Here is a 13,154-nt window from a genome sequence, read left to right as displayed (position 1 = left end):
CGCGCCGGGGGGTGGGGGTGATGGCGGGCGGGCTGCTCCCGGCGCGGGGCGCCGATTTCGGGCGGCTCTCCACGCCCCTCCGGCCAAAAGACACAACTCGGTGCGCAGGGGGCGACGCGGGGAATCCCCCAGCACCCGGCGAGCCCGCGCCCCGCCGCCCGCACTCACCGGGTGTCTGGTCTGCGGGTACATCTTGCTCAGGTCGCGAATCATCCAAGCCGATTTAGTTGGCTGCGCTCGGCAGAGGCGCGCGGCTCATTGGCTTTAATGACCCCGAAGAGGAGGCGGCCGCGGCAGCGGAGGCGGCCGGCTCGGTCTGAGGGGCGGCTCGGGCGGTCCCGGCCCCCGCCGGGTCTCGCGTGACACGGGCGGCAGGAACGCGCGGCGGCGGCTGGGTGCCGGCTGCCGGGCCGCTCCGCATTCCCCGCGGGCGTCACTGGCCCGCCGCGGGCATTGTCCGGCGCGCGTCTCCCAAGGCAACGCTCCGACGTTCGCTCCGCCGAGGCGCACCCGCCGAGCCCGGCGCCGCGGCCGCCGCTCACCCGGCCGGGAAAGTGCGGGCTCCGCGCCCCACCGCCCGCCGGCAGCTCCTCTCGCTCGCTCTGCGTCCCACTCCAAACTTTTTTTATTTGTCTTTTAATTGGTTGTTATTCCTCCGAATGAATGATCTTTCTTCTTCCCTAAAAGCAAACACAAACTCCTTTGGTTCGGAAGAGGTCTCGGCGGTGCTTTTTGGTTTCTCTGGAGATTTTTTTCACTTCACAGCAACGATCTTTTAAAAGGCACCTTTTAGCTTCTTTTACCACATCTCATTTCCTTATTTTTCTTCCTTCCTGTTTTCTTGTCTTTTTTTTAACCCCAAATTGAAGGGGATTATAAAAATAAAAGAGTGAAACGCTTGCGGCTTTTTTTTTTAATTCTCTCTCCTTTCAAACTCTGCGAACACCACCTCAAAATAATATACAAGTGTGTGAGAAAGGGGGAAGAAAGCAGCCAACAACCCAAACACCCGCTCAGCACAGCTCTAACAACACGCTCTGTGTAGGTGACTTCTTTGACCAAATTTAGCAGCAGCTAATCATTAACATTCTGATACATATTCACAATCTTCCGCGGGGCGGCCGCGCAGCATCCCGGGAGATGTAGTCCGCTCCGGGCGACCCTGCCTGAGAATACGGCCAGATTGACTACAATCACCGGCCCGCCATGCGAGCGCTCTGGCGAGCTCTCCAAGCGGCCCGCCCACCCCCGTTGCGGTAGGCGTCTCCAGCAACCAATCAGAGGTGGCTGAACATTAATCGCCGTTCTGTGTTAGTGCCCATCATTTCACTGCTGACAAATGGCAAGCCAGCGGGGAGGAGCCAACCCAGCTGAAACCCACGTGGGGGCCGGGCGTCGCCTGTAGCTCCGACCAATTAACGAAGAGGAATGAGGTTGGCGGAGGCGGGGCGGAGATGGCCCGCCCAAGGCGGAGCTTCGCCTTGGCTGACGTTCCTTAGCGCGAGCGTTCGAACCGGGAAAACATTTGTTCAGCTGTCAATCAAAGTAACGTGGGGCTGGGAGAATCGGCGGCTGCTGCTGTTGCTGCTGCCCTGGCTGCATCTTCAGAATTAGGTGTTGGTGGTGGTGGTGGTGGTGGTGGTGGCGGCAAAATAAAGAGGGTGGAGGGAGCGGTGAGCCTGAGGGCTGGTCAAAAGATCTTCTTCCGAGTCTCGTCCTCCCGCCCACCCGTCTCCCAACCCAGACACCTTCGGCCCCTCGCTCCGCAGCCGCGCCAGGAATGCGGACTAATTAGGGTCCAATGTCTCCTTAAAGAGACAAGCTCGGCCTTGTGTGACGCGCCGAAACCCCTGTTGAGACAAGAGGGGGAGGATCACGCTGATCTTACTTCGTTCGGTTCACATCAATTTTACGCGCCGCTGGAGCCGGCATAATTTTCCGTGTGAACGCGGACTCGGTCCCCGTTCTTGTTTAGAGCCAGAAATGGAGTCGCGAGATGCTGGCTGGGGCCGGGGCCGCGGGGTGGGCGTGGAGCTCGTCCCTCCAAGCCCCGCGGGGGCTGTGATTGCCATTTAGTTCCGAAACAGGCCTCCCTCCCTCCACCCCCGGAGGCACTCGGAGAGAAAGCGCATCCCGACGCTCCATCGGGGGTCGCGGGGGGCAGTAACCGTGGGGGCTCCGGGTGGGGCTGAAGATCCGGGAATCAGAGACGCTGGACCTCCAAAGAAACTTTGCCGACTGGGCCACGTGAACCCCGCACACGGTCGGTACTGAACAGAGCAGGCCGACGGGGCACGGGTAGAAAACGCCCCTGCGCGCCCTGGGACGTTCCCTCCCCCAGATCAGTACCAAGACTGCGCCTCTTTTTCCCGCTCTTTGGAGAAGCGAGTCAAGTTTATCCCCGTTAAAAACAGAGCAGGGTGCCACGCGGGCCCGAGAGATGGCGGAAAGGTGGGGGTGGCCCCAGGGGCAGATGCTGGAGGAGGAGAGAAAGGGGCAGCCATGGCTGAGGAGGGTCACCCCTAGGGAGGGGCCTGGGAAATGGGGGCGGCCCCCGTCAGTGCGCCTTTCCATCCTTAGTCCGTGTCCAGCTGGAGGCAGCGCCCCAGTTCAAGGGGAGGCTGCTGAGGCTCGCAGTCTTTCCTAGCGAGCGTCTAATCTTGGGGACAGGGAAAAAATTCGGAAAAAGTCGAGAAGAGTGTTGGCTAATGTAACAGGCTGGGTTTTAGACGTTTATTTCTATGCGTGCTTGCCTACTGTAACTTGACCTGTTGGCTGAGATGGTGCCGCCGGTTCGGCGTTAGTGGAAAACTATTCTTCTTAATGATATCCCTTTCCTCAGTGGATGACTCGGTGACTTAATGTCCAACCTAGCACGTTCTGTGAACCTCCTTCCGTTCTGGCCACTGTAGTGAGCTGGTGCAAAGGAAGGCTATGGTGGTCTTCACCTGCCTCTAATTTCATACTAAAAACCCAGAGCCAAAGTTCACAGAATGTTTCAATTCGGCAAATATTTTCGCCTCCATCCCCAAAATAAGAGGACAGAGAACTCCTTTTGACAGTTTTCTGAACCTCTGCTGTTCCATACCTAGCCACATGTGACTGTTAAGCACTTGAAATGTGTCCAATTTAAAATGAGATGTGCTGTAAGTACACATATATGTGGCATTTTGAAAAAATTAATGTGAAAAAACTGCAGCTCAATAATTTATAATTATGTCAAAATTGTGATATTTTGAATAACTCAGTTAAAAATATTAGTAAAATTAATTTTGTCTGTTTCTATTTATTTATTGTATTGATGGGGGTCTTCTTGTGTTGCCTAGGCCGGCCTCAAACTCTGAAGCTCAAGCTATCCTCCTGCCTGAGCCTCCAGTGGTGTTGGGACTGCAGGCATACACTTTTTTTTTTTTTTTTTTTGAGACAGAGTTTCGCTCTTGTTGCCCAGGCTGGAGTGCAATGGCACGATCTCGGCTCACCGCAACCTCCGCCTCCTGGGTTCAAGTGATTCTCCTGCCTCAGCCTCGCGAGTAGCTAGGATTACAGGCATGCGCCACCACACCCAGCTAATTTTTTGTATTTTTAGTAGAGACGGGGTTTCTCCATGTTGGTCAGGCTGGTCTTGAACTCCTGACCTCAGGTGATCTGTCCGCCTCGGCCTCCCAAAGTGCTTGGATTACAGGCGTGAGCCACCGTGCCCAGCCTCTTTTTACTTTTTTAACTTTGTTCCTAGAAGATTTTAAATTATGAGGCTTACATATTTCCATTAGACAGCCCTGCCCTGAAACCTTCCCAAGAATCAAAAGTGAGAAGACTTTAGTGATACAATTTGCACACGAGGACAGCGAAGTTTCTAAGAACACCAGCAACAACCATGTTTTATTCTAAGGTTGGTTAGTTGCTTGCTCCCACTAGAGCTTTTCAATGGTTTGTGAAATCACCCACAGTGCCTCTGTAGGAAGTTCCATGTTCTCTATTTTAGCCAGAATGTTAGCAAGTTCCATGAGAACAGGGACCTGGTTGTGTTCACAGTTGCACTCCAAACGCCCCAAATTATGTCTGCCATCACTGTCTGGTAGTTGGTGCTCAGTAAATATTTGTTGATGGCATTAATGAATGAATACCTCATTGCATCCTTATAGAAAGTTTCCACATCATTTGGGTCATATTTATTGAAATTCTGTGCAGTTTTCTCTCAGGACAGGAAACGAGAATTCTAAGAATAGAACCCGAAGAACTATTGAAAGGGTCAGTGGACAAAGAGGAAACTTTGCTCTGTTAGGAAATATCAAATCACTTATAGCAAGGATCTTTCCCCTAATCTCTCTCGATGGTTTGTGTCAACAGAAAAGTGGCTAGAGAAATCAAGATGTTTCTTTATTTTTTAAGTTCTGTATTAAAATATAGCCCTTGGATGTGTTTCACATTTTGGCCACGTGGCAGAGCTATGTAACTCACCTCAATGTCTCAGAAAGATGCAAATGCAGCAACTGGCGGCCCAGCCCTAGCCGTAACACAGACTGTAAGTGGGGCTCATGGCCACTTTTTCTCCTTTTCTCTGCTGTGCTTCTCTCATTGCACTTCTCGCTAACAGTTGAGCCAAGCTATGATGTTATCTGGAGGCCTGTCTTATCCCTACCACAGAGTGGGGGGCAGGTGGGGTGTTCCAGAGTTTTCATGTGGGAGGCACTTGGCAGCAACTTTCATGTTAAAAGCTAGGCCTGAAAGCTCCAATCTTGAAGTGACATATGCCAAGCATGCTTTTCACTTCAGTTAGATGTAAATCATTTATTTGTTACTTCACCAAATATTTATTAAACCTACTATGTGCCAGAATATGGGGATTTCACAATAAAAGTGGCTATTATTAATATGTTGCCTCTTAGCTCCAAATTCATCCTCATTGCCTGCCTAGTGAAACTGAATCTGAGCCCTTTAAATATTTTCCAGCTGTTAAAAAAGCTAGGTCAATAGAAGGCGCTGGAGAGACATTGCAGGAGGAAAGGGTTTGGTTTCCTGGTTCCTGGCTCTGGTTGCATACTGGGCAGGTTCCTACAGCACAGGTAGCAAGCAGCAGCACCCAGCAGCCAGCAGCTTCCTCCAGAAGCCCCTTAGGTGGCTTTGGAGCAAGTGCCTTTAATGAGTCACCTCCCTCAGCAGCTTTCCTTGGAACCCCAGAGAATGGATTTCCAACGAGTTCTGGAATGTGGATTTCTAGCAAGTTCCAGAAGGCAGAATTCTAGCAGGGCTCTCCTGCTATTCAGAAAGTTACAACTGTGCCCTCTCCAGCAAAGTCTGGATCTCAGCCAGCCCTAAGAGTGTGTCTGGGTCTTGGAGGAGCTCTTTTTGAGATGCTGTATCTCAGCCCTAGGGTTAGTAAGTAGCTGTTCCTTATATCTCTATTTCTGTATTATTTAGAGCTCTCTTTACCTCTTACCAATCTCCCTTTGATCCAATTCCCTGTTATAGGTAATAATTTTTTATATTGAACTTTCCTTGTTGAAATTACTGTTTTTCTCTCTTGATCGGATCCCGATTGATACAGTAAACAACATAAGCAAAGTGTCTTTCTTGCTGGTGCTTACATTCTGATGGGGGGAGATAGTCAAACAGTTGCATAATATGAAGGAGTGACAGGAGTAGTAGAACTAGTTCAGATGGGAGTTCGTAGAAGCCTTCTTGGAGGAGGTGACATTTAAGCAGAAGCCTGAATGCCTAGAAAGAGTCAGCCAAAGCAAAAATCACTGAGAAGCAAATTTCAGGTGGATTCAAAAGCCTCATTTGAGGAAGTGTTGGTGAATGTGAGCATTTTTTAAAGACTGGTACATGCTAGACACAGAGTAATATAAGATTAGGTCATGGCTACATCACTGGGTTCTGGTCACATTGAACTTCTTATGCCTAATAAAAGCTTTCATTTTCTACTCTGATTATAATAGCCATTGTGGAGGGAGAAAGGCTCGTAAGCAGGGAGTGACAAGATCATTACAAATATCAACTTGGTATAAGGTGCCCACGTTCATACTTGACCTAAGATTAAGAAAGTACCCTTTGTCATATTAAAGAATTATCAATTGTTTTTAATTGGGGGCAGCTGATAAAGAGTACAGAAGCACATACGCTGCCCTTCCCACACACATCCTTTGGTACTGCCACTACCTCACCCCCACTAATGAGTGATGGGTCCATTTTAATTTGGAAAGAGGATGCCTATGCAAGTTTGAATGTCAAGCTCTGCATTGAATATATAGCTAGAACAGCAATGATCGTAGAGAATCAAGGACATGCACATCCATTTCTAGATCTGCAATTGACTTGCTCAAAAACCATCCTCCCATCTATGTTAAGATAGAACTGGACAGAAAACTCATTATTGAAAAAGATTCAGGACATCAATGCTAAAGAGAGAGACAAATTTCTTAACTTGTCTGGTTAGGCAGAGGTTTGTTGCCAGCTACCTCAATGTTTAGTGGTGAAGACTGCCAAGCCATCTTTGTGTTGGGATGTCCCTTCTTATCTTGATGGATAAAAGGAATGTAGGTACCCGTTGCCTTTTTGTGGGGAGGGAACTTGGCTTGGGAGTGCAGTGGACAAATTTGCATAGGTACTAAGGAGGCTTCTGGGACAAAATAACTGTCCTTATTGAAACGCTACATTATTTGAATGCTTTGAGATTATCCCTAATTAAGTCTGCAGGCAAGAAGGAGCACTGAAGCTTTCTCTTCCCTCGCAGAGATTATGGTGCAGACACAGTGGTGTATGTGGGAGGGGCTATCTAGAACTCACCTGAAGTCAACAGGAGAATGGACCAGTGACCCAAATTCACTAGCTGCAATACAGAGGCAGGAAGTATGGATCTTTCTCGTTCGGAAATAACTGTTTATTGAAGATACAAATCTCCTTTTGGATTAGACATCCTGGCATTAATGGGGTGCTTCGGGATAAATAGCTGAGTGTGTGAGGAAGATAAGGCTGCATAGCACTTTTATAGTCACACCTTATGTCAACAATGGAGCTGAGGGAGACCCTGACTTCTTGCTAGTCTGAACAGTTGTCTTGAATAGTTAAAAAGAGCTGTGAACTTATTTATACTCTATAACAGAGATCATATCTAAGAAATACAGTACTAAAAATGACTCCCTTACTTGAGGAACGCTCACATTGTCTTTAATTTTCTAGAATCTAGGAGGGATCTTTAACAGCTGCTTCTGTTTCATTCCCCTGCCTTTAAGCAAACAAGATATTATTATCCCCACTTTAAAGATTAATCAACTGAGGCTCAGAAATAAGTCACTTGCCCAAGGTTGTATAGCTTGTAAGTACTGAAGCAGAGATCAGAACTCTTGTCTCCTACCTCCTGATTTAATACCTTGCATAAACCTGAATTCCACAAATGAGTATTCAATTAAAGTATGTAATTTGAGCACTATCCAACTCACCTGCCTGGTTTACTCCTTTTCAAGCAGATGTTTTATTGCAAAAATGGGGGCAGAAGGTGAATCAGGGAGATGACTGTGTTGCAGCTGCCACTGTGCAAAGGCTGAAACTGAGAATTACCATGGCTGCAGGAAGCATGGCTCACTCCCTTCAGCCTCCGACCTCAGAGTGTCTGAAGGCTCAGTAAGGAAGTTCCAAAGAGATGCACAGTGCTGAAGCCCTAGTCCTTTTACTTTCAACTAACAGCAGGGTTCACACCTATGCAGCTGCTCTTGCCGTGCCTTTCCACAGGCTCCCACTCTGGCTAACTATCACAACAGCCTATAGGGCAGACATTACAGGAGAAAATCTGCGCATTTCCTTTCTGAAATGAGTGGTGCGGGAATGGGGTAGGTGTAGGAAAGTGTAACTAAACATCTTACTGCTTTGTACAAGAAAATAATTCATAAGGGTCTAGTATTATTTTTGTTTATTTATTTTTTGAGATGGGGTCTCACTCTGTTTGCTCAGGCTGGAGTCCAGTGGCGCGATCTCAGCTCACCGCAACCTCCACCTCCCTGGCTCAAGCGATTTTCCCATCTCAGCTTCCCAGATAGCTGGGACTGCAGGTGCAGGCCACCACACCTGGCTAATTTTTTGTATTTTTGGCAGAGATGAGATTTCACCATGTTGCCCATGCTGGTCTCTAACTCCTGAGCTCAAGCCATCTAACCACCTCAGCCTCCCAAAGCTCTGGTATTACAGACATGAGCCACCACGCTTGGCTGGAAAGTCTAGTATTATTTTCATTAGAACTGGGGGTCAATTCACGGTCTACCATGATCTGGCTAACTTTGGGTAACCCCTTTAACCTTTCTGGTCTCATCTATGTTGTGTTTTATCCTTAAGGGAGGTAAGTATGATCTCTAAACCCCTTTCCCCTAAATGCAAACATTTGCTGCTCTAAAAAATGTTGTATTTTATCATCTCAGAGTTGGTCATATGGAATGGATTTTGAATTAGGATCATCTGCTGAGGTTGATTATATTTTCCTTACCCCTTTTTAATACTTCTGAAAAAATTATCTCCTGCAATGAAGATTATTTGGGGGAAAGTGGCTGCAGACGCATTTGTTGAAAATTGATTAGTTGTCTCATAAAATGATCTAAACTGTAAGGAACTATATTCTTAATGCTACTATGTAGGCTCCTACTGCTATAATTCAATTCAGGACTTGTCCTCAATATTATGTAGCCCGGAACAATTCTGGTAAATCACATGACTTCCTTTAATAGCAATCCTTGTAAAATAGTGTGAGTGAGCCATCATTCACAGTGTAATATCTAGTCCAGTGCACTACTACTTTTCAAAAAGACAATGATATTCTGAGAAATTTTCATTCATGGGGACACCCTCTGCTTCTGCTCCTTGCTTTTATATAGAACAAAATTTGAATGCTTTTATCATAGGTTTTTATTAAATATGTCTGCAAGAAAGACCATTTGATACCTTATTTTTGTATGAACCCCGAGTGTTTACATAGTGTTGTTACATATTATTACCTCTGGTACTATGTAAAGGTACCAGCAGAGAAGCAGAATGGGTATTATAATCCCCATTTTACAGATTAGGAAACTAGGTTCACAGAAACCAATGGCCTCTTGAAGATTATACAAGTAGTAAAGCAAACAAGTTGGGAATCAAACTTGACTTTTCAAATTCCACTTTTTTTCTATTCTACTAGAGCTGACTTTTTTTTTTAGACAAAGTCTCCCTTTGTCACCCAGGCTGGCATGCAATGGTGGGATCTCAGCTGCAACCTCTGCCTCCCAGGTTCAAGCAATTTTCGTGTCTCAGCCACCTGAGTAGCTGGGATTACAGGCGTGACCACCAGGCCTGGCTAACTTTTATATCTTTGATAGAGATGGGGTTTTGCTATGTTGACCAGGCTGGTCTAGAACTCCTGACCTCAAGTGATCCACCTGCCTCAGCCTCCCAAAGTGCTGGGATTACAGGTGAGAGCCAGGGCGCCCAGCCTAGAGCTGCCTTTTAATGCCTTACAATGATTATTATGCTTTGTGCTTTACAAAGTGCTTCCACATGCCTTTTCCTTCCTTCCAAAACCTTGTTGGATGGGGAGAGCAGGGGGTGGTGTGACCATCTTAAAAATTTGAAAACTGTAACTCGGAGAAAAGTGACTGGCCTGGCTCAGAGTTGGTGTGTATGTATCAATACAGGTACACACCAACTCTACAATCTAAGTGTGTATGTATAGAAAGGTGTTATCAGTATAACCCATATGTCAGGAAATGGATGCCCTCATCTCCAGCCTCTGCTGGATTCCTTGTTTTTATAGCTTTAGACAAGAATGACTCACCATCAACCCAAGTACAATAAGAAGTTCAACATCCTTCTCAGTAGCTCCAGGGATTGCTGTGGGAGTACCTCTGTTTCTCTGTCATTTCTTGTTTCTGATGAAAGCTTGATCTCCCTTCTATGCCCCCTGCTCATCTGTCCATTTTCCACACCAGACTACCCTTTGGGACATCCTGTACTCTTCTGAAGTACCGTGACCCAAGCCATGTGTGAATGCCTTTACTGAAGTTTTGGGGGATGGAGGGAGTTAATGAGTCAGACGGGCACACACTGAAAGTGGAATATCAACCATCCCCATCCCTTGGTTATATCTGCCCCTTTGAAATGCTCAGTAGCAGAGGCCACTCAGTCACCATTCAGTCTAGCAATTCTCCTTCCCTCATCTACTCTCACCTCATAGAAAATCTATGATTAGCATGATTGGCATACTTTTCCCCAGTACAGCTGCTACTGTGTAGTGTTTTTATAGCTTAGGGTAGATTTCTGAATCTGACTAATTTTTGCAACATCTATATGAAAGAGAGAAATGCAAAAATAACTCTCCATTCCCAATTTGTAATCCAGACTGAGGCACCTTTTATAATTTTTCCAGTGAGAAATTAAAGAGAAATTACAGTTTTTAAAAGGAAAGTCATTCTGAAAATAATCTTATAATCTCCAGGAATGACTTTCATCAAGGACTTAAAAGCAATAAAGAACTTTTTACTTTATAAGGTTAAGAAATTTGGTCCTTATGCTTTCTTGAAACAGTTTATTTTTAAATCCTTAGAGGAACTTATATTCTTTGAAATTTTTAACGTGATTAATCATTGGGAAAATTATTTATTATGATCGCAATTTTCGTATATAAATATATTTTCATAAGACATTGAAAATGTGAACGAATTGTCAGATATTTATTGCAAATTAAATTTGGAAACATTTTTATAACATTTACATTGCTGGCCAGCAATCCTTCTCTAACAACTTGCTCTGAAAACAGTAAACATGTGAATCATGTTGTAAAAATTAGATTCAGAGATCTCCTCTAACCTATAAAAACTATAATAATGGCCGGGTGCGGTGGCTTACACCTGTAATCCCAGCACTTTGGGAGGCCGAGGCAGGCAGATCATGAGATCAGGAGACGGAGACCATCCTGGCTAACATGGTGAAACCCCATCTTTCCTAAAAATACAAACAATTAGCCGGGCATGCTGGTGGATGCCTGTGGTCCCAGCTACTCGGGAGGCTGAGGCAGGAGAATGGCGTGAACCTGGGAGGCAGAGCTTGCAGTGAGCCGAGATCGCACCACTGCACTCCAGCCTGGGTGACAGAGGGAGACTCTATCTGAAAAAATAAATAAATAAATAAATAAAACTATAATAACAACTGTACTGGGCAAAAAGTATGGTTAACTGTACATTTTCTATCAGTTCTAGAGCAGGATGTTTAAAATACCTGAACACAACCACATTTAACACTTAGCTTTTGAAAATTTGAGAGAACTTTAGATTTTTGATGAATGAGGGATGTTAGTCACATACATTTTTGAATTATTTATGCAATGCTTAGGAAAATGTATAATCAAAGTTGCATCAAAGTAAGTTTAATTAAATTTTTATTATCTGTAAAGCTACTGCATACACAACTAGAACTTTACTAATTATTAAAACCAAATATATACAAAGTCATAGCTTAGGGAGGAAGAATTGGCAAATAGAGTACTAACTAGTAATTCAACTGAATATTTAAATATATAAAGGGATGTATAATTTTGTTTTTGATATTATAAATATAAAGACTTAGAGTGCTGGAAAGGCTCTAATATGAATCTTGCCTCACTAAGCTCTCTTATATCCTGGAAAGGACTTATATTTATTCCACAGCTAGGTTCCGTAATCAACCCCATTGGTAGCTAACATTTATTGAGTGTGCCACACATCCTAATATAAATGATTGAATACAATCCCATAATCTCCATCTCATCTTCTTTTTAAAGGTGAATCCATGGAGCTTCAGGTTCCCTAACTTGTCTAAGTTCAGCCAACCAGCAAATTCAAACCCAGGACTTTTTTTCCTCTGGAAGGGTTTGTTTTGTTTGCTGTTTTCCAAGCTGCCTTCACATCAGAAAGAAATAAGATATTTAGATACATAATTTTGATATGAAATGTGTTTTGCTTTCTTCATTTTGTTTTCAGGGAATAAGTTGTGGTTAATAATATATTTTATACATCTATGTTGCGAGATCTTTAGAAGAATGTTGATGTGAATTAGTAAGTCAACAAAATGGTTGCTAAATTTATATTTCCTCCATTGAACAAGGTTAAATTCTAATTCATTTGGAATTGTTTTCATGTTCTGATGAATAATCAAATGGCCTATTCTTTAAGACCACCTTTTTACTTTTAATTCTCAGCAGAGAAATAATCATTAAAATTAGTGTTTAAAATATAGAACTAGGAAACATACTTAAATAACTTTCCAAAGCCTATAGTTAACATGATACCCTGGGAACTTAGAAATAGTTTAAGTTTCAGGCATGGTAACACGCAAAAAATATTCAATCATAAAGGAAGTTATCTTGACTAGCAGACACACACACGCGCGCACACACACACACACACACACACACAGCCCTGTGTGTCAGCAATTGATTTCGTAGATAATTTCCTGTCCACTGATGACTGCCCCCAAATCTTTCTTTAAGGGCAAGGGAAAACTGAGAGTACTTAATAATATAGCTTAATTAGCTGTATTTCTTATATTTACACTAATAATGTTCTGATATACTTGTTTTGATAAGATTAGAAAACAAGCAAAGCTAGAACAAGGCACTATATTGTTTGAGAAGATCTTTGATACATTTTAGCTTCACTGTTCCATAAAGATTCTTTTTTCTCAGTAGGCTTCACTTGAGATAGTCTAATATAAAAAAGAATATAATATTCATAACTTTTTTTTTGCTAACAAACTTAGATTTATGAGAGACAAACATCAGAGATATCAAAATTTCATGTCAGAGTTGAGAACAGAAATAAGCCGAATTCAACTGTTTGTTTTCTGAAGCCCTGCTGAATACATTGTCTGGATTGTACCACAGAATGCTGAAAGCAAAACACGGGTGGGTCTATCAAACAATCCCTGACTCTGTTTATAACAACTGAAGCTGTGCCTTTCATATCGGAGTCCCATCAGAAAGGGCAGGGGGGAGGAAGAGATAAGCTCATCAGTGAAATAGTATCGTTTAACAACAACCAGTTACTTCCTGCAATCAAAACCATGCTAGCATGGGGCTTGTTCAAATAAAAATTACTGGACTGGAGCCAAACAAGGAAAAAGTAATTGATAATGTGGTTTTTCAGAAACCATCCATCCATCAA

At 44.3% G+C, this 13,154-nt stretch overlaps 1 protein-coding gene and 1 long non-coding RNA gene across 22 annotated transcripts in view; one reads left to right on the top strand and one right to left on the bottom strand.

Annotated features, from left to right (window-relative positions):
* TLE4 (TLE family member 4, transcriptional corepressor) overlaps positions 1-1,069 on the bottom strand; it is a 154,207-nt gene extending 153,138 nt beyond the window's left edge. For all 21 annotated transcript variants that reach the window (XM_024345703.3, XM_009456763.4, XM_009456769.5 and 18 more), the window contains exon 1: positions 169-1,069. In XM_024345703.3, the coding sequence (XP_024201471.1) occupies positions 169-213 (45 nt within the window). In that variant the 5' untranslated portion in view covers positions 214-1,069. The remainder of the gene's footprint in view (positions 1-168) is intronic.
* A 3,982-nt stretch (positions 1,070-5,051) lies between these two features.
* Positions 5,052-13,154, top strand: part of LOC134807666 (uncharacterized) — a 50,368-nt gene continuing 42,265 nt past the window's right edge. The window contains exon 1 of the long non-coding RNA XR_010148700.1: positions 5,052-5,372. This is a non-coding gene — a long non-coding RNA (uncharacterized LOC134807666). The remainder of the gene's footprint in view (positions 5,373-13,154) is intronic.

The sequence above is a fragment of the Pan troglodytes genome, chromosome 11 (assembly GCF_028858775.2).
Source record: "Pan troglodytes isolate AG18354 chromosome 11, NHGRI_mPanTro3-v2.0_pri, whole genome shotgun sequence".
Lineage (NCBI taxonomy): Eukaryota > Metazoa > Chordata > Mammalia > Primates > Hominidae > Pan > Pan troglodytes.
The sequence above is the reverse complement of the archived record's forward strand: the minus strand, read 5'-3'. Positions and strand labels throughout refer to the sequence as shown.